The 20,853-nt window shown below is 34.3% G+C and overlaps 4 protein-coding genes across 4 annotated transcripts; 2 read left to right on the top strand and 2 right to left on the bottom strand.

The window, feature by feature from the left end:
• Positions 1 to 1,017: 1,017 nt before the first annotated feature.
• Positions 1,018 to 5,413, top strand: LOC113873801 (histidine kinase CKI1-like). The gene is made up of 7 exons (XM_027512122.1): positions 1,018 to 1,053; positions 1,425 to 1,598; positions 1,683 to 2,357; positions 3,043 to 3,418; positions 3,811 to 4,385; positions 4,642 to 5,185; positions 5,259 to 5,413. Exons 1-7 carry the CDS (start codon positions 1,018 to 1,020, stop codon positions 5,411 to 5,413), a joined length of 2,535 nt encoding a protein of 844 aa, XP_027367923.1.
• Positions 5,414 to 5,428: 15 nt separating this feature from the next.
• Positions 5,429 to 17,411, top strand: LOC113871043. The gene is given in 2 exon segments (XM_027507734.1): positions 5,429 to 5,449; positions 14,314 to 17,411. Coding segments are annotated over 2 exon segments (102 nt in total). The 3' UTR covers positions 14,395 to 17,411.
• On the bottom strand, positions 7,307 to 14,717 carry LOC113871041 (bromodomain and WD repeat-containing protein 3-like). The gene is made up of 16 exons (XM_027507732.1): positions 14,704 to 14,717; positions 14,534 to 14,611; positions 14,322 to 14,400; positions 13,977 to 14,145; positions 13,316 to 13,379; positions 12,989 to 13,069; positions 12,818 to 12,888; positions 11,527 to 11,623; positions 11,362 to 11,421; positions 11,186 to 11,240; positions 10,713 to 11,104; positions 9,847 to 10,646; positions 8,792 to 9,743; positions 8,074 to 8,622; positions 7,885 to 7,943; positions 7,307 to 7,714 (listed from the first exon to the last, which is right to left on the bottom strand). The coding sequence occupies exons 3-16, from the start codon at positions 14,347 to 14,349 to the stop codon at positions 7,513 to 7,515; spliced, it is 3,579 nt and encodes a 1,192-aa protein (XP_027363533.1). The 5' UTR covers positions 14,350 to 14,400; positions 14,534 to 14,611; positions 14,704 to 14,717; the 3' UTR covers positions 7,307 to 7,512.
• On the bottom strand, positions 16,849 to 19,803 carry LOC113871042 (bromodomain and WD repeat-containing protein 3-like). Its single transcript, XM_027507733.1, has 4 exons — positions 19,365 to 19,803; positions 18,560 to 18,929; positions 17,568 to 17,739; positions 16,849 to 16,937 (listed from the first exon to the last, which is right to left on the bottom strand). Exons 2-3 carry the CDS (start codon positions 18,913 to 18,915, stop codon positions 17,577 to 17,579), a joined length of 519 nt encoding a protein of 172 aa, XP_027363534.1. The 5' UTR covers positions 18,916 to 18,929; positions 19,365 to 19,803; the 3' UTR covers positions 16,849 to 16,937; positions 17,568 to 17,576.
• Between the last annotated feature and the right edge of the window lie 1,050 nt (positions 19,804 to 20,853).

The following is a 20,853-nucleotide window of genomic DNA, read 5'->3' as shown; positions in this document are numbered from 1 at the left end:
AAAAATATTCCTTTTTGTGGGAAAGGTACTAAGTTTTATCAGGAATCAGATTTGGAAATTTGGGGTTGAAACAATGTGCTGGGTTCTCCAGTTTCAAAAATCAAGGAACCCGATATTTCTTCAAATATCTACGTATAAAAGGCAATGCTGATATTTACATGACTTCTATGTTATAGTATCTACTTTTCTTAAAAAATTATATTACATTACTTATTATTTTCATTTTTCATCATTGAAATACTAAAAATTACTACATTTGCATGTATAGATTGTAGTCTATAACAATACTCTTTGATAACTATATATAAATCTTAAAAAAACTAATAAGATCTAGTCACTTGAATTTATCTCTTAATAGTTTGATAAATTGGAAGAGAACATAAGTTTTGACTGCATACCGTTGTCATTGTATACAAGCGGGGATGATCGGAATTTCTCCGTGCATTCATCCTCATTCAGCAGCAACCAGTGATTGCATCTCTATATGAAGAGAATATTAATTAATTATATTTTGTATGTTTGAAGTCATAGATATACTCATATTTCAATTTGATGTTGATGCTCCTCTAATGTATAATTTTGTTTGATTTTTGTAGTCATTGACGCATCTTAATTGTTTGATTCTGTTTAAATATTGTTATAAGGGTAAATGCTAGGCAAATCTAAACTTTTGATCCTCAGTATTATTTTTTTGGTAGATGTCAATAATGGAAAAGATTAAGTTTGGATTATAGACGAAATGTGCAGAGAATATCAAATATTCTCGTCAGGTATTTTTTCCTAATGTCATGCCTTGCATATATAATAATAATAATAATAATAATAATATGTATAAAACAATAACAATAATACAATTCTCTGCATTTTTTGTTGCCAAAAAATTATCATTTGTACTTGCCTGTAATATTTTCATTATTCAGTATATCATCATCAATATGATTTTATTGAGTTTCCAATGCAGAAGTCGACTTAGCAGCTTGATCACATCCAGAAAACTCAATGAATCCCCATTTATCAATGGTCGTGAGGCCTTCATCTTTGCTGATCCTACTGGTATATTTATTAGTTCATGCCATTTTTGTTTTTCCATGTCCTGTTATTATTATTATTATTATTATTATTCATGGCGTTAACCTCGTGGCCAATGAAGGAGAGGTTCTCCCACGTTCTGATTCCTAATCTCCTCTTTATCTTTGACTTCATTTGGAACAGAAAGATAACTGAGTTTCACCTCAGTAATTTTTATAGTTAAATTCGTTTATTTTCTTTTGGAAAATAAACTAGTTGATTTATGAGTACAAATATCTGTTTTTTATATATATATTTTTAAAAATCCCATGATAAGGAGACATTTGTTGCAGGCATATGGTGCGCTGATAATTCTCGTCTTATTGACGCCATGCTGGTATGTGATGGTCATACAGATGGAGAAACGAGTGACTTTGAACTCAAAAACCGTTGTGTCCCAATTGAAATCAGAAATTGAGTGCTCAGCTGAATTGTTACACCCCGTGAAATCATCATCAACCAATTTAGCAAGATTTCTAAGTTCAGCCCTTGATACTACTCATATCTCCTTTTCTGATATTGAGAACAAGGTGTTATTCACTTTTTTAATATTTTTTTTCAATGTAGATAAACAGTTTCTTTGTGGTTTTATATAGCTGTTTTTTGTCTTACAGGTTGCTCCGTTATTATATCAAGCATTTGAGACAATTCCTTACTTAGCTCAAATCTCATACATAGGGATGGAAGGTCTCTTTTTCTCGTACTACACTGATCACGATCAAGCTTTAGCAATGTACACTAATTCATCATCATCATTTTCTTGTTGGGGTGCCTCAAATAAATCCATGTACTATATTCAACCGGTAAATCGTGAAACTGGAGAGGTTTATGGGGAAGCCAAAGCCATAGTTTCTAACCCCTTTATCAATGCAACTTGGATTGAAGAAACAGTTAATGTGTCAAGTGGGTTTGCCTCATTGGGAACCAAGTGGAGCAATGGTCGTGATCTTTTGTTCCTAAGTTCAGCTAGAATCACAAGAACAGGAGTGATCTCTCTTGGGTTTTCAGCAAAGGCAATAACTGATTTTGTCAATCGCATTGACCAACAAGGCATAAGGTCCTACTTGGCTACCAAAGATGGAAAAGTTGTTGTTGAAGGGATTCAACATATCCGTTTGGTCCTTTCTAATGATACGGTTTCCATCCAATCAGTGAATGCAAATGGTGATCGCACAAGTAATGAGGGCACTGTCTCATGCAAAGATGAAGCCGTTGCTTCTAGTTTGAATATTCAGGATACTCAATATTTAATTCACTGCTACACCATTGATATAATGGGAATTGAATCGGTACGCTTTCATATTTTGACATATTTGTCGATTCTCAATTTGGAATTATTCATTTCACTAATAAATTCCAATAGTAATAGCAGCATATCCCAGAGTTGTAATTTCTCGTTATATCTACTATTGATTTCATATCTGTTATGATTGATATTCAATGTAAATGTCTAGCAATTCATTTTGTGATTCACTTTTTCCAGCACATTATTTATTATTGAGTAGCTTTTGTGTAAGTTTTCCTATATATTTTACATAAAATTTATATCTTTAAATATGAGACTGTTGTTGTCACATCAATATGTTTATATCACTTATTTAATTAAATTATATAATTTTTCTCTAAATATTAATTTGATTAACAAAGAAAACATATTTTAGATAAAAACTAGGAGTATTTGAATATAAATGATCATCAACACACAAAAATAACAGTAGGCACACACTTCTAAATTTTATATATAGAACACCCTTTGCATAGGAGTTTAATCGATTGTTGTAATTCAAAGAAAGACCCAAAATATTAAGGTAATAATTAATACGAATTTTGTACTAACGTACATGTAACAACCTTAAAATGTGTAATAAAGTGTCGTGTAGGCCTCGCTAGCTAGAAATGTATTCGTAGCTAATGTGCCATTTTAACACTGGGATTGAATAGTTTCCGCATCTCTCTCATTTTATTATATTTCAGGTGTATGTTTTGGCTGTCCCACAAAATGAATTCGTGAGCTTTGAATTCAATTACAAGAAAAAGGGATTGACCCTGTTGATCGCAACGATGGTCACAATATTTATTGCGTTCTTCAGTTTTCTATTGATAAATGCAAAAGCTAAAATGCGAGAAATGCATTTGTGTGCCTCACTCATCAAACAGATGGAAGCCACCCAACAAGCTGAGAGAAAGAATATGAATAAGAGCATCGCTGTTGCTAGTGCCAGCCATGATGTTCGCGCTTCTCTCGCGGGCCTTACCGGTTTGATAGAAATGTCCTATGAGCTTGTTGTCCATGGTTCAGAATTGGATACCAATTTAAGACAAATGGATAACTGTACCCAAGACTTACTAGGTAACATCATTTGATTCATGCTACCCAATTGTACTGTTATACAGTGCATATTTTCATTCTTGTTAAAATTTTGCAAAATCAAATTTGTTTTATTGTAAGATGATTTTGTAGAAAATTTTGATATTTGTACTCCAACAAAATTAATTTTTACTTTAAACTATGTTTAGGCCAATGTCATAAACAATAATTTTTGCAGAAATTTATACCAAATTTTACTATAAACTTAGTTAAGACAATTTTTAAACATAAATCACATTTGAATTCTTATTTAAACAAAATTATATTCATTCAAACTTAAACATTCACTCAAACACATAACCACGATTTAATCTATCATTCAGGTGTGTATGTGTCATTTAGCCTCACTAACTTGTTTTCTTTGTGTGCATTAGGACTGTTAAATTCTATACTTGACATAAGCAAAATTGAGGCAGGAAAAATGCAACTTGAAGAAGAGGAATTTGATGTGTACCATCTCCTGGAAGATGTAGTTGATTTTTACCATCCCGTGGCTTTTAAAAAAGGTGTAGATCTTGTTCTGGACCTTTGTAATGGTTCTCTTATGAGGAACTCACGCGTGAAAGGTGACAGGGGAAAACTAAAACAAGTTTTGAGTAATTTACTGAGCAATGCTGTTAAATTTACCGACGAAGGGCACATAGTAGTTCGGGCATGGATCCAGAAGCCGAGCATGAAGAACTCAACGATCACTAGTAACCAATGTGGTTTCAAGAAATATTTATCATGCATATTGTATAAGAAAAACGAAACGCATATTGATATGGAACCCATGAATTCAATCCAACAAGATCCAAATTGCATGGATTTTATATTTGAAGTGGATGACACGGGAAAAGGAATTCCTAAAGAGAATCACAAGTCTGTGTTCGAGAATTACGTCCAAGTCAAAGAAACTGCTCTTGGCCATGGAGGAACTGGCTTGGGACTTGGGATTGTGAAGTCGTTGGTAAGTATTACTCATTACCAAATAGTTGTGAGTTGTATGTTCCCTATGTTACCTGAGCTACATATTATAAAAAAAATCCGAATTTAAATAAAATAATTCGAATTCGATATGTAAATATCATAAACTATCATATGATTGAAAATTACCAAAAACTATACTCATCTAAAGTAATTTTTAATCAGTTAACTATCTAATTTTTTATATGCTAGCAGTTTATCAAAATTAAACTAAAAAAATCTTAATTGATTTTCTTTAGGTGCGTTTGATGCATGGAGATATTGAAATTGTGGACAAAGATATTGGAAACAAAGGAACATGCTTCAGGTTCAATGTGCTCCTCACTTCATGCGAGTGTGAGACAATGATAGATGGTAGCAGTAGCACAAGGGATGGTGTTGAATATGGATCAGGAGACAGAAACCAAGCTGAGGGACGAACCATGCATACTACAGATCCTGGTTGCTCAATGAGTTCAAGGATACATATTTGCAGCTCCAGTCTTAAGCCTGAGACTTCACGTGTGGTTCTTTTGATTGCTGATGAGGAGAGAAGAAGGACTTCACAAAGGTTCATGGAGAGCTTAGGGATTAATGTTAAGGTTGTGAAGCGATGGAAACAATTGTTTTATACTCTCAAGAAGATCAAACAGAAGGGTCATCATTCCAGTGGCCAAAGTTCTCCAGGGTCTTCAAATTTGAGTTCTCGATCTACCTCGCATAATTCTTATGCAAGAGCCACAAGGGTTCCTTTCAGTGCTATGGATGCAACTGAGTTTATACATTCAGTCTTCCAGAAGACAGGTATTGGAGCTACCCCAGGTTTCATCCTTATTGTGATTGATGCAAATGCAGGACCATTTTCTGAACTTTGTAGGATTGTATCCAACTTCAGAGAAGACCTTAACAACCCTTGTAAGGTTGTTTGGTTGGACAACCCTCTTATGCGTAGTATCAACTTCAAAGACCTTGATCAAGATGACATTGTCATATCCAAACCATTTCATGGTACTCGTTTGTTCCAAGTTATAAAGCTTCTTCCTGAGTATGGTGGTGCATGGCAAAGCAGTTATAGTAAAGCTAAGAGAGAAAGTACTCAAGATAGAGTTGCATTGAAGACTTGTAAGGATTCAAGTTTGTTAAAATACAAGTCTCGTTTGATGGATAGATCACAAGTGCCCCCAACTGATGAAACGACATGTCAAAGTGCTGAACAAATTTGGAAGGGAAGTGAGCAATCCAAGGCAAAACAGAGGGCCATTTATGAAGGAGAAATGGAAGAATGTGGGGACTCAAGGTGCAAAAAACCCTTGAGTGGTAAGAAATTTTTGGTTGTTGAGGATACTCAATTGTTACGCAAGCTAGCTTCGGCTACTTTGACTTCTCTTGGTGCAACTATGGAGCAATGTGAGAATGGTGAACAAGCTGTGCGCCTAGTTGAAGAGGGTCTAACTCGGGATTTTCCTAATCCTCCTTATGATTATATCTTAATGGACTGCCAGGTAATGACTATGGAGTATGGTTTCTACTTTCCATTCCTCTCGTTTTAACTTAAATAAGGGGTGAATATATTTTTAGAACAAAACTTACATGATGTGTTTTAACTGCTATTGCTGTTGTTTATAAGTAAATTAATTCGAGTTTTATCTCGATAGTTTATGATAACATATATACAAATATTTTATTAAATAAAATTCAAATATTTGATTGATAAGTAATACAGTACTTAAGCAATTATACCTAAGGTTTGTCATATTTTTATATGTTGAATTTAAAAGAGCATTTTTCATGTAAAGTTATTATAGTTCATTAATGGATACCATACCTGAACGAGCTATTGAAGATATATTAGAGATTAAATTCACCATTAGTGATTAAAAATTTATTGAATATAATTAACATTCAATAAATAATTCGGAAGTCATCCTGATTACTCAAGATCAAATTGACACCAGAGTGATCTCCGAATAATATTTGATTTTTCCGTGCAATATAACGTGTGTTTTAATTTTCTATAATTGATTCAACAGATGCCGATAATGGACGGGCTTGAGGCAACAAAGTGGATACGGAAGATAGAGAAGCCCTATGGTGTCCGCATTCCTATTATTGCATTAACTGCTTATACTGACAAAATAACAACAGAGGCTGGAATGGACTTTCACATAGTCAAGCCCATTAAGAGAGAGCATTTAATTGAAGCCATCAGAATTATACACGGTAAAGCGTGACAGAATGTAGAAATTTCTCTACTATTCCCCAATATATATGATCTGTATAAAAAGCAGAAACGAGGATGTAGTGCTATACATAAGCTTTTCAATAATACCGAAGTGAATTCCAAAGATATTGGAATGGCATAATTGCTAACCATATTAGTACGTGATACATTTTCAAGAAATTGAATTTTATCAGACGCAGCCGTTAGAAAGGCTCATTATAGTTCTCAGAAATTGAAATTGAAATACTTCGTGTAGAGAATTTGACATGTAGTTTGTTTACTACAAATTTTGCAGAATACTAGTTTACTTTATGATGAACATTACTGTAATTTGATTCAACCTTTAACTTTGCTAGCAATGCCATATTTTTATTTTATTTTTTTGGTTTTCTTCAGTGTAATACGTGTGGAAATGATAGGTAATAGAGTTAAACTGCTCCGCAGTTTGATTAAAGTTGCATTTCAAAAGTGTTAAGCCAATAACTTTTTATTTATTTTTTAATCTTGAATACACCAATGAGTAGGAAATGAAGGATTTATTGTTTTTAGACTGTATTCTATTGAAGCTTAAGCTCGCTTAAGTGGAATTGACATGTTTAGATTCATGTCAAATCCACTTAAATGTGAATTCATTTATATGATTTAATTTGATTTTGTTAAAATTCCAAACACACGTAAAAGGTAAAACCACCAATCAACGCAATAAAGCCGCACAAACCATCCAAATGACACTTGGCATTTAAAAGGTTAGTCTGTATATATATACACACGTGACAGCTAATATTTACCACCACCTATGGCCTTCTCCATTCTATAAAACTATTGCTTAAAGACCAACTAATTCTCCAAAATTGGATTAAAGAATGAAAAACAATGTTAGAAGAAACCTATAAGACCCAATTTGGACCTTCTATATCCTTTCAAGTCTCCTTCTAAACCATCCTGATATTCTCCTCACCTTGCTCAACAGTTGAACATTATTGGTAATGGTAAAGAAGTCCTCGGCATTTGATAACATTACCATTATATCATGCTTGACACCTTCCACACTCCTGTAGTAGTCATTATTCAATCTTGACTGAATCAGTTCAGGATAGAATGGAACAGGAAACCTATAACACAAATCCAAAGATAAGTTATTACAAATCACAGATTTAAATTGTGGCTTTCTCTCTGACATTTTTACATTTTGTTTACTTAAGGCTGAAAATTGCTAGAACAGGGCTATATAAAAAATCTCATGCACATCAGTCTTCAGCTTTTCAAGACAGAGTTTTAGTACCTGTTGGAAAACTCTGACTTCTCAGCTATTTGGTTCAATGCTTGGATATCAAACTTCTCCTGGATTGAGGGGAGGGCAATGAGAAACGTTACACAAGGGGTCCATTTTGAAATATAACACATCGGTATTCCTAAAATCATGATTAGAAACTTTGCGAGTAATGACAAGCCTAATTCAGTGTCTACTAACCTCTAATTTAGTGAAATAAGCCAGCAGCTTATCTCTTATATCATGATCGATGTGGGGGTGCTCCCATAGAATTGTCAGATCATATAGTTCCCACGGACTATGCAGATGATTTTCTGTTGGATCAGTTTTGTACTGGATCAGATATCTTTCCCAAGGACTGTCAGGGAAGTCTTGAGATTTTGCCTGCACAGATATAATTCGACCATCCCACCAACTTCCACCTTTCCCGTCTTCATTTCTCCACCAGACCATGCATTTATCTCTTGAAGACCAATTTCTCTTCATGGCAGTATCATACCATGTTTTCTCAACAACAAAATCAGAGAAGTTAATCAATTCAGGTAGAGTTAATTTAAACGATTTGCCATGCACATATGAAGAAGGATCCACAAATTTAAGTTTAAGTTTACAACAGCTATCCCCAGAACCTGGGAGCTCCGCATACTCGAGCTCTTCAACCTTGCAAATTTCAGAAGCACTTAGTCCTGGAAATGATCTCCACGGACCTGATTCAGATAGCATACATGACTCTATGTACTCTTGATGGCCCTGGCAATCCAATATGCATAAGAATATGAATAAGGAAACAGATTATAGAACCAATCAAATAGGTCAAACATAAACTAGGAAACAGATTAAACAAACTTGCATTCCAAAACAAACTAAAAAGTATTACAAGCCATAAGAAGACAAGCATAAGTTGCAAAACAGAAACTACCTGTCTCAAGTATACAACTTCATCACCAAGTTGAGGGATATATCGGTAACCCTCTTCATGCTCTGACAGCATCAGCCATGACAACTTTTTGACATGGTGATTCAACACCCTTTGAGTTAAAATACCAGGGTCATTGGCAATGTATTCACCATGCCTGTTTCTGCCAGACCTTGTTCTTCGATGAAGTTGATCGGATACTTTGATAGAAGAATCTTCCCGATCAGAAGTGCCCCTGGAACTTTGGCCCCCTCGAATTTTAATCCTTCTGTTTGAAGTGCTTGGCTCCTCAGAAGTTGTCTTCACCCTTATAGATCGTGTTCGACGTATTGGATCACCGACAAGATCAGGTAAACCAATTCCTAAACCCCGTTGGTTGCTGAAAACTGAGGTGTTTTCTTTCAGATCACAATCAAAACCATCTGGATCGACTTCCCCTCTATATGACTTGCCCCCTTCATGGACGTGATCATAACTTCTTTTGTCAGAATATGAATTCAGTAGCTCTGAAGAACTAAATTTTCTGTCATCTTCATCCTCTGGTACTTCCATTACTATGTTGGGCCCCGTAAAAGAGGAATTTCCAGAGATTAAATTACCTCTAGCACCAGTTGGATCTGCCTTAGGACAAACAAATTTCAGTTTGCAAGGACCTTCAGTATCTGCGGAAACCGGCTTCTTTTTAATAACTAACTTGGTCGATTTCACAGGTGCTTTCATTTTGAGGTCAAGAGAGTTGCTTGAGTGAACAACTTCATTGTTTTCCAGTGAGTCCTCTCCGCATCTGCCAGATCCAGACTGGCCTTTATCACCACCATTGAACTTGTCATAACTAGATGTCAAGGAATCATCAACATTTGGCTGATGATTACCAAGAAACAAAGGTTCAGGTGATGAAAATTTAGGTGCATCGTCAAAATCAGCCAGCTCTGTATTAATCATATGTTCTGATCTCCTGCAAAAATAGTAGGAAAATTTTTTTGATTCTGGCTTACGAAATAAAGAAAAGGAAGCAGCACACATACATTTTTTCTACATTAATATCAGGCTTGACATACCCATTGGCATTGTGTTCAAGATGGTCATCAACATCACCAGTCAGCAAAACATCCCCTGAGCTTGAAAGTTCATATGTGCGTCTCTTCATCTTTCTGCACTGATCTGCATTTGCCTCAAAACACATGGACGCATCCAGATTATCTGAAGCACTTCCAGCTTGTGTTTTATAACTATTTTCATGTCTGTTGTGGCTTTCGGGAAGTTTAGCATCAGTTGCATCTGTAGATAATACTGGGTCAACAGAACTTTTGTCTGAAAAACATTTTTTATCGCTTTCTTGGGCTTGGGGTCTAGAAGACTGGCATAATATATCAGCACGAGTCTCACATGCTAGTCTTGTGTCCTCTATGGGCACATTCTTCTTAGAATCACGAAGTGAAAACTTAACAACCAATCTTGGTCTACTTTCAACATTTGTCTGGGACTCAGTGTGTGCAGGAGGCCTGGAAACATTTGCAAACTTTTCCAAAAAGGGTTCTTTACGTTCATCACGCTTATTATCAATCTTCCTCTCAGGTTCACTAAGATCATCTGAATCTTGGAAACTGTCTGATGATTCATCATCAGAATAATTATCTTCCCCGTCAGTAGATGTTTCCCCAAATTGAGAGAGCATATTACGAGCATTGTGTGCAGCAGCTCTCTGTGGTCTTGATTTCTTAGCTTTAGAAGATTTCCGTTTTGATGATTTTGAGCTGCCTTTGGATTTCTTGGTTCTGTTACTTCCAGAAGTATTACCATTACATTCATCCAAATTCCTTTTCCTAACACGCCTTCCAGAGGAGGTCATTACCTCAACCTGAGAAACATTATGGTTAGATAACAAGTTGTAATTAAAGATTGATCCAAAATGGAAGAGACTTACTTCAACATTATGTTTTTTCCTTCTTGATCTTCGAAGGCCATCCCTATTACTAGAGTCATCTTCACTGCACTCTAGATCACTAGAAGAGATGGCACTGACACTCCCTTGCTCAGCTGCACTAGAATTATCCTCATTCACATTGTATTCAGAGTCAGTGTCGTCACTTACAACAATGTCATATTCTGGTTCCCAGAACATGGCATCTATGAACTCTGGTTGTGGCTCAATCATTCCTTCCAAATCTACCAAAGGTATCACAGGGTAGTCCTGATCAACACTAAAATCTGGACCGACGGTATATTTTATCAATGAAGGACGCCATTCAATGCCAAGAGCACCTAGTCGACGTTGCTGAAATTGACTCTGATAAGGTTCTGGATATGGCACCATACCTGGTGTTGAAATAAGTATGATAAGAGAAACTTGCATCCTAGTAAGACAAGAAGAATTTCAAAATAAGATCCACAACATACTAGAATCACAAAGTGGTTCCTGAATGTTTCTTCGATGTGGTGGAAGTTGAGTCTCCTGCATCAGGTATGACATAGGTTAGCAAAAACATTGAAAATCCAACAAATAAATATTATATTTGTCAATTCAATTATGATGACAACATCAACAATGTACAGGGGTACTAGGATTACTCAACCTGATCAAGAACATTTCCCTGAGTATCCTGAATAAGGGGTCGATAATCACCAAGAAAAAACTGCCAGAAAAATAGGACAGCCATGTAAATTAACTTGCTATGAAGGTGATATAGATTTTTTATAAAAGAAACGGTAAGGGAAGCAATATTGTAAAAGTAGACCACCTGATCATATTTTGCGTCCTTCTGCGACTCGCCTTGACCTGTATTCAGAAAATATATTTGGCCAACATCATCTGAAAGCACAATTGATGTTCCATCCCTAAAATGAACACAAAATATATTAATGAATTACACACCATCAAAGATCCTCATTCATTTAAGATGGATAAAGGTTGACATATTTCATTCTGTGACACAGAAAATCTACATCATAAAGGTGCTAAAGCAGGCATACACTCATAGGTAGACATGATTAGTATACAAACTTGACAATGGTAGCTTACTCTTGGGATGGATCCAGACAATTACTACTAATAATAACAACAAAGAATATTTGTTGGTCAGATTGAATATAGTACAGGATTATTGTCCATAAGACAAGATTCAGATTTATCCAACGTATGTCGATGAAGAGGGATGATGTAACTACATGCCTTTTAAAAGAAGAAAGATATAACACTGTCCATGAGACATTACCTATCAGCTTACACTTTAAAGCAAGTGTGTCCTTGACATGGTATTAGAACCACTATGACCTGGCAATCAAGAGTTTAATTCTTACAGCCCCCATTCTACTAACTAATTAGAAATTGAATTTAATCACAATGTAGAGGGCTTGCTTGGTTTAAAATTTTGTAGAATTGCTTTTAAAAGAATTAATGTTTAAAAAAAATTAAATAAATGTTAGAAAGATTGCTTAGTTTGTGTTTGGGAATGGTATTTCAAGAGTTTAGAAGGATTGATTTTGTTCAGATAGTAAAGTAGAATCACTTTTGAGATGTAATTATTGGTATATTTTGTAAAATTATGTAGATCCTACATCTAGAATAAATTCTTATCACCTAAAAAGCAAGAAAAATTTACTTCTCAGAAAATTATTTCTTTTCAACGGCAAAGAAAACATAACCAAACACATTACAGTTGAACAACCATTCCTTTGGTGCAAATGCATGTCTAGCACTTGGCCAAACAACTCCAGGTGAACCTCAACCCCAAAAGGCTCTTGCATGAAGGGGCATCTTAGATGAAAAAGAAAAAAATTAATAAGACTTAACAGCTTAAGCATCCCTGTGTTGTAAGAATATCAATTAAAGAGTTTCTTTGCCAAAGACAAGTTCTAATAAGCAAAAGAAAGGACACAAAAGACATTCACTAAGTATTACCAAAGTATGGAACAATCAAAATCTATGAAGAGGAAAAAACAATAGATGTAAGAATGGAAATTATTAAATGAAAAATAATCTGCAAAAAACAAAAAAAAATAACAAATAACAATTATTCTATAGACACTTACGGAGAAAACTTCCCATCAACCAACTTAAAACGTCCAATTTCATATGTTCGAATAGGTATGCCCTCCCATATCTGGAAAAAAAAAAAAAATACCAGAAAAGCACAAATTAATCTATGTTTTGCAAAGAACATGTTAGTATTAAGATTTAAAGACCCAAAAGAAGAAGCTTACATCCCACACAATGGTTCGTCCATCATACCCAGCACTCATAGCTATCCGAGGGTTGAAAGGATGAACATCCAAAACATAAGACTGCCAACCATTGATAACTCAGCATTTAGTCATGAAAGAACTATAAAATTTCAAATTAAGATAGAAAAACTGACAAGAGGCTAGAACAGAGCCCAATAAGAGAAGTATAACCAAATTTCAATTTTATTGTAGTCCAGAAAAAATAAGCAAATGTGTTAACTACCAGAGCAACTTAGCAACATATTAAATAGGGAATACCAAAAATAAACGGGGTAGGGAGAGAAAAAGACAGAGGATAGGTCTTACAGAAGCAGTATGACCAGTCAAAGAGTGCACTAAGCTGCCATCGGCTGCATTCCAAACACATATTCTGCAATCTTCAACATGAAAAGACAAGTTATCAGTTAAAGCATGCAAGAACCTGATCTCTACAATGAAATAACTCAAAACTGAATATCCATAGCAGAGAAAGGAAGGAATCATTATTAGGATCTAATTGCAAGGAACGGAACTTGAACCCCACATTAGAAATAAAGATATGATATCATGGCAATTATTATATAAATATAATGTCGACAAGATACTGGGGAAATTAAATGCCAATTGCTTACAAAACCAGGATCCATGTTGAGGCAATACAATGTATAGTGATATAAATAATAGCAGTAATCAGTAGCACAACGCAGAACATATACATATTCCCCAACAGCTTTAGTCTATGGATAAATTGATTTTCAAATAGCGTATAAGAAAAAAACAAAATAGATCCTTTGAATAAGTTATCATATGGTAGTGTTAGTGATTAACACAATACATCTGCAACATATAAAAGGTTTATATACCACATTGACAGATTTGGATACAAGGTGCCATTAACTTAACATGCTAAGCATACCAAAAATATATATATTGTGTTGGTTTAAACTTCGCACTCCATTATAGCAATTACTTTTAGTCAGTACATTACCCATAATAGCAGCAAGTACAAAGCGATTGTCCAGGCTCCACACAATCATATTGACACCACGAGGAGTAGGAAGAAATCTCTGTCTTGGACCCCCTCTTGGAGGTTGAGGAGGCAAGGGCGGTGGTGGCACTTTTAAATGATATGCACGAGTCCAACGTCCAACTTTTCCCTGAAAAAGCAGAGGGTTCAAACATATTTTACATGGTAAGCATAGGGGGAAAATAAAACTGCACATCATACCACAGAGATGCTCAAAATAATTCTAGGAAAGAAAAAATGGAAGAAAATGTTTTCAAGAATAAAATGGACAGAAGTTCAACGATAATCTTATTTAGAGGAGCTCACATGAGATCTCCGTGATCTGGGAACCCATATAATAGCACTTCCATCACGAGAGCAGGTAACTATGTTATCATGACAATACCTGAAATACACAAGTTATGACATCAATATGCAACATACTTAGCAATGAGAGAGGAGTTACACTTATTATATTAAATAAATTCTAAACAAGTGTAGCTAAAAAAACACTACAGGAAATAACCATTAAAATATACCAGAAATTTCTGAACTTCAGTGTATTTTCTTCTTTCCAAGGGTCAGATGTCAAAATTTTTGAAGCAACAGAGCAACCACTGCATGCAGAGGTAGCAATGACAATAAGAATCCTTATCAAATATAATATAAAATAAAATAAATAAGTGTAGATCTAACCCAGATGGCTAACCTGAACTGTACATAATTAACATCATTCTCATGACCAGATAATAAATCCATCTCATGTATTGGTTGTTCTGAGTCGTCAGTGTTGGGCTTCAAGGCACTCCATACCTGCAAATAGCAGTATTTTTCTTAACATATCTGAATAGATGCAATATTTAAACAAGAAAAAGCCAATTGTATTAATGGAAGAACAATAGGAAATATGTGAAGATTACATCAGAAAACTTACTCTGGCATAAGTATCAGAGCTACCAGTAACAAAAACAGTTCCATTTGCATTATATGCACAACAAAGTACTTGATAGCTCTGTTGACCATTGCTTGAGGATGGTAAATTAGCTGGTGGCACATTGCTCTTCCCTACAAAAATTTATTATTCCTCAAACAATCCTAAAATCAATCAAGAATAACCTAATAACCAAAAAGCAATAATAGCTATCAACAGGTCAGACTACTGATCTGGAAAGATTAAGCAACTGATCCAACTCAAAAACCAAATAGATTGTACCATTGAATCAAATTTAGCATGGTAATAATGACAAACACAGACCACTTCCAGATCCACGCCTGATCTATTGACAGAAAAAGAAGCCCAATATCTAACCATTTATCGCATCTGAAGGTCGAGGAACATATATTCGGGGATTGTGTGAATTTCTCGCATCCCATATTCTACAAGTTCCATCATCTGATGACCTACATATATTGTAAGTCATAACAGTCAAGACACAAAATTGCAGATTAAGAACACTAGACAAACGTGTGTAAAATAAAAAGGAAATTAACATTCTTCTGGGACTCATATTACACTTAATTGACTAAGATAACCCCCTTCAAAAAAAAAAAAAAAAAACATAGGCAACACTGTATATGGAAATAGGTGTCAACCTGTGCTATTTTAAAATAGTTTATACATATGTTGAAGTCTCACCTCCCTTTTATTATGTTGATACAATAGGGATTTAGGAGAAATAGTGAAAACAGAGACTGAATAATCTGAACTGAAACTAAATAATTTGATGTGATAAAAGAAAACTAACCTCAATTTATATTAATAATAGACTTCAAATCCTAATTAAATAATTACACAAATCATAAGGCATAATGAAATATGGAAACCACTTCTAAGAGATTATTTAAGATACTCCAAATTATTTCAAGATATAACCAATATTATAATCATGATACTCCCCCTCAAGCTTAAGTGTACTAAGTTTTAAGCTGTTACAATTGAACACACAAAAATGTAGTATTGTATATATAATGCAGTGACAACATCTAGCACTAAAGACTTACGATAGCAGCTGGTATACAGCAGTAGGCCTAGGACTAAATGCAATAGTATTAACAGCTCCAGTATGTCCACGCAAAACTGATATTGGCATCCCATCTGGTAAGCGCCACTGTTGTAAAGCAAATGTCAATTAAATTGCACAAAGTTTACAGGACAGAACAAAAAAATTGAGGTATTCTACTTACAACTCGAATGACAAAATCATTTGAAGCAGATGCCACCAATGCATTGTTTGAGCTTACAGCCAAGTCAGTAATATCACCCTTCAATTTATATAATGAGCAATGACAACATATGATATTGAAAGGAAAACGAATTTATCAAAATTACTTTCATAAACAATACTCATCACTCACTTCATGTCCACGGCAACTAGCTAAGCAAAATGCAGTTTCCATAGACCAAATCTTGACAAGACGATCATCAGAACCACTAATAACATAACGCCCTGATCCATCAAATATGGCTGCAAGATAAAACCATGTTTTAAAAGATTATCAAGCATAAGTTCAACTATTAAAGTAATTACTTAACATCAAAAGGAAACTCTAAGAAGAGAGAGCAATGCTTATAATGAAAAAACATTAGATTCATTTTTTTACCAAGGTCATGTAACTTTATGAGAATAACTAAACATGAACTCGTAGAATAGCATGCCCATAAAGCAACCATATTATCAAGTTTAGCAGAAGACTAAATCATACCACAATAAACAGCCACACGGTGCCCCCTTAGCTTTTTAATATTCTGCATCTTTTGCACCATAGTAGATGGTTTGGCAATAGCATAACATGCACTGCGAATAGACGGAGCACAATGATGCTTTGTAAAGCCACCTCCAAGCTCCCTTAAACTTAGCCCCTGAACCTGATTAGCCTTCATGTGTGGCCAACGCATGTAAAGTGGAGGGGGCTTCACCTGCTTGTCAGCAGTTTTCCTATCAACTGTACAAACACAAGGATTAAAACAAAGTAAATTCCCATTCTTCCAAATAAATATTATATGGTTAATATTGAGGACATAACCAACTACACCAACTGTCAGACATTTTTAAATGTAAATTTACCAATAGAAGCTTCAGATCAGTACTACATTTGTAAAAAGGAAAGACCAGCAAGAAATTCCAAAGCAAAGACAATTATCTACTCAAGTGTTTAAATATTTAGAATCTTGGACCTTTCCCTTTTTATATATGTTCATTACTACCAGCCACACAATGATAATATTATATATGCCCCAGTACAAATCTTGGTGGACCAAAAATGACCACTGTAAAATGTGTACTTTTCAGATGCTAACGTAATTTTGGGATGCTCGTATATTCAATTATCAATTCTACCAAAGCAGAAACTGCAACAGCCGATCCCAAACCCAGTAACTTACAGCAAGCCCCAACAGATTAATACACATCTTTGAGAATATTCCACAAAATTAAGAAAAGAAAATTATTAACATAGATATATAAATCACTAATTCACTACATTCACATAATAGCCTAAGAGACATTTTATTCAGTGTATGGGTTAAAAACTTTTCAATTTAGCTTGTATAATCAAGTAGAGAAAGAAGATTACTATAGCATATCACGTACTATCAAGAAGTGAAAATGAACCGTATCCAAGTAAAGTAGGAACGTCAGCTGCATTAGGACTGCTTCCTCCATGTTTCCCAAACAAAGGATGGGCCGTAGTCAGCATCAATTGCTTCAGAAGCTTTACCAAGTGATCCTTAGTTATGTGAGGATACCTTGACGTTACACAAAATGTAACAATAATTAAGCCAGTAAACATAATAAAAATAAGAAGCATCCATTAAGAACTTAAGAGATAAGTTTTTCAAACCAAATAAGGATAACTATTTGGATTTAAATATGAAAGATCCCCCATTTCCAAGTAATCTCACCTCTACCAGTATCAATCACATCATTTGACATTACAAAATTTGTTTTGTTTCAATTTATCTATTGCTTTAAAAAATCAATAAAGTATTAATGATGTTTTTCCAACTTTATCCAGTCTTTTGGTATCTCCACTAAAGAGAATGAAGAGATAGCATTGAGTGATAACATTTTGAGTAATGTTAATGAAAGGTAGCTTAGTCAACTGAAAATACATATTTTTTTCTCCTTTGTAGTTGAGGCTTTATAAAAACCTTTTTAATCCCAGTGTATAATCTTAAGCAACATATTTGAAAAAAAGGGAATAATTAGCTAAAATTTAATGCATTGGAACACTATGAGACAGCCAGTACAATAAAAAAATTAGAAAGGAAAAAAAAGAGTCCAGGCTGATTTAATACATATTTCTGCTAGCATTTAAAAAAAGTTTTAATACAAACATATTAAATGTCTATCATCTTTCAACATAAAATATAATCACATTTAACAGAAAATTTCTGACAACAGTGACCTCATAAATAAAGTAAAATATGGAAAAGTTATTCCTAAAACCCCAACCTTACTTGTAGTAATAAAATGGCAATAAAACCATCAAGCATCCCATCTCAATCTTTTTCCTAGATCATTTGTACAAGATCAAATCATAAGGCACATATAAAGCAAAAATACCTGTCCGCTAAATTGTTGTAATCTAAAGGCAAAGAGATGCCATCATCGTCTTCATCATCATCCTCCTCGCTGCGCTCACCAGTTCTCGAAAACCAAGCATGATATCTTCTAGGTAGAAGCCGATGCTCTAAAAGTTCCTCCTTGAAATGTTGAAAAGTCTTCCGGCATGGCCCCGCAGACAAAAAGTGCATGATTAAAAAGTAAAGTTCCCTGAGGTCTATATCCACATCAGCCACAACAGCTCCCATATCCCTTAGGGAAGGAACCATCTCATCCACCTGATTTGAAACACCTAAAGGAGGTGCAACACTCTGCGAAGATGCCCGGGCAGAAGCTTTGCATTTCCGCGAATCCATGTTCGGGAAACGCCCTAAAACAAAACAACCACCCACAGGTTTTAAAATGCCCAATTATGTTATGCTACAAATTCCAAAACCAATCCCTGAAAAACGGCGAGATTTAGTGTGCATTACGACACCATCATATCATACATCAAAAGCACAAACTTTATACTAACAATATCATCCATTATCAACTTCAATTCATGAAATTCAAAACAATTTTCATTCTTTTGGTGCTCCCACACGCATTTCCATAGATATTAATTGATTCAGGCAAGCAAAACCTAAGCAAGGTTAGCTCAGTCCCAATTTGAGCATTTAGTGCAAGCAAGATTTAAATGCCAATCGCAAGTTGCAAAACGACCAACTTTGGAGTTTGTGCAGAGTGAATAAAACAAACCGAAACAGTTAAGTGAATAAAACAAAAATAAATGAACAAGGAGAATGGGGCATTAGAGGAAGACCTCGAAAACGGTTGAAGTTGCAGCTACAAAGAAGAGTTGCACCTCAAAGCCTTGGAAAAGCCGCATGAAGATTGAGGATAGACCCGAAGCTCTTGTTAAGGTGCAATGAGCACTGTTCGGGAAAGGGTTTAGGTTAGGGCAAGGAAATCGAATCGAATCCAATTGCCGAAAACGCAAATCGAAGAATTGCAAAAAAAAAAATTAACGGGTTTCAAAGACTGACCTTGTTATGTTAGGATGGTTTGGAAGGTCAGGGAAGTGGTTAATTAGGTTTCAAGTTGTATGGAAAAATAGAAAAAGGAAAAAAAATAATTGATAATTGATAATTATCCTTTTTGCAATTGGGGCTCTTGTCTTGTTACGGACGGACGAGTCAGAATTTTGCGGTGTTTCCTGGGTGCCCGCGACGGAGCCGGCAAGGGAGAGGGGATTAAATTCAAGAGATTTATTGCATAAAATTATAAGGATTTTATAAATTTATTTTTATTTCAATAAAATACATTCAACCATGGTAGAAAAATAAAATTAAATAAATTTGTTGTATTTTGCAAAAAAATACTTCAAGGGTGAAAAAAGAATCTCGCGTTTCGAGCAGGACTAGGTCTAGATTAGATTCGATACTCGGGAATATTTTGTGTGAAATGATAAATATACCCCTAACTGTCCTTTGCAATGCCCTTCGCTATCTAACGAATGTAAGTAAATGTTGTTTGTTTTATTTTATTTTATACAAATAATTTAATATAATATATAAAAAAATTAATCTTATTTTAACTCTGTCGTTTAAATTTCAACTTTAGTATGTGAATTTTGATTTTACCATTTATCAATAACTTACATACATTTTAGTTACATGATTAATGCTTCTTAAAGTTTCAAAACTATTATCTAAAATGTTTATCATTTTTATTTTTTATATATTTTAGTTTATATTTTTTTTCATTTGACCTATCGTTTATTAAATTTATTATTAACCTTTTTCCCTTCACTTCTTATTCTTTTTTGCTCAAATTATACCTTTTCAAAAATATAAACAAAGTTCTAAAAATTAATGTAGAGTAACATTTTACTTTAACAATCAATCATTGATAATTTTATTTATTTTACTAATACAATAGCAATAACTTTATATCTAAATCAGTAAAAAACAACTTTAAACTTTGAAAAGCTATATACTTTATATTAAAATAAGTATCAGATACATAAAAAATATTTAAAATTTATCATTATTTTTATTAAATAATATATAATAAAACTAATTTATGCATACATTATTGCTCGGGGGTCTAATCGTGTTTGCAAACTTGGTTGCTCTATTTATGGCTCAAAGCAGTCTCCTCTTGCTTGATTTGAAGTTTTAGTAATATTATTCAACAATTTGAAATGGTTTGAAGGGAATCTAACCGTACTATTTTTCACAAACATGTTCTTAGGATAATATCCAAAACATATATGTTAATGACATTATCATTACTTGAGATGTATAGGA

Source organism: Abrus precatorius, unplaced genomic scaffold (genome assembly GCF_003935025.1).
Source record: "Abrus precatorius isolate BTA unplaced genomic scaffold, Abrus_2018 Scaffold7, whole genome shotgun sequence".
NCBI lineage: Eukaryota > Viridiplantae > Streptophyta > Magnoliopsida > Fabales > Fabaceae > Abrus > Abrus precatorius.
Note: the sequence above shows the minus strand (reverse complement) of the source record. Positions and strands in the feature narration are given on the sequence as shown.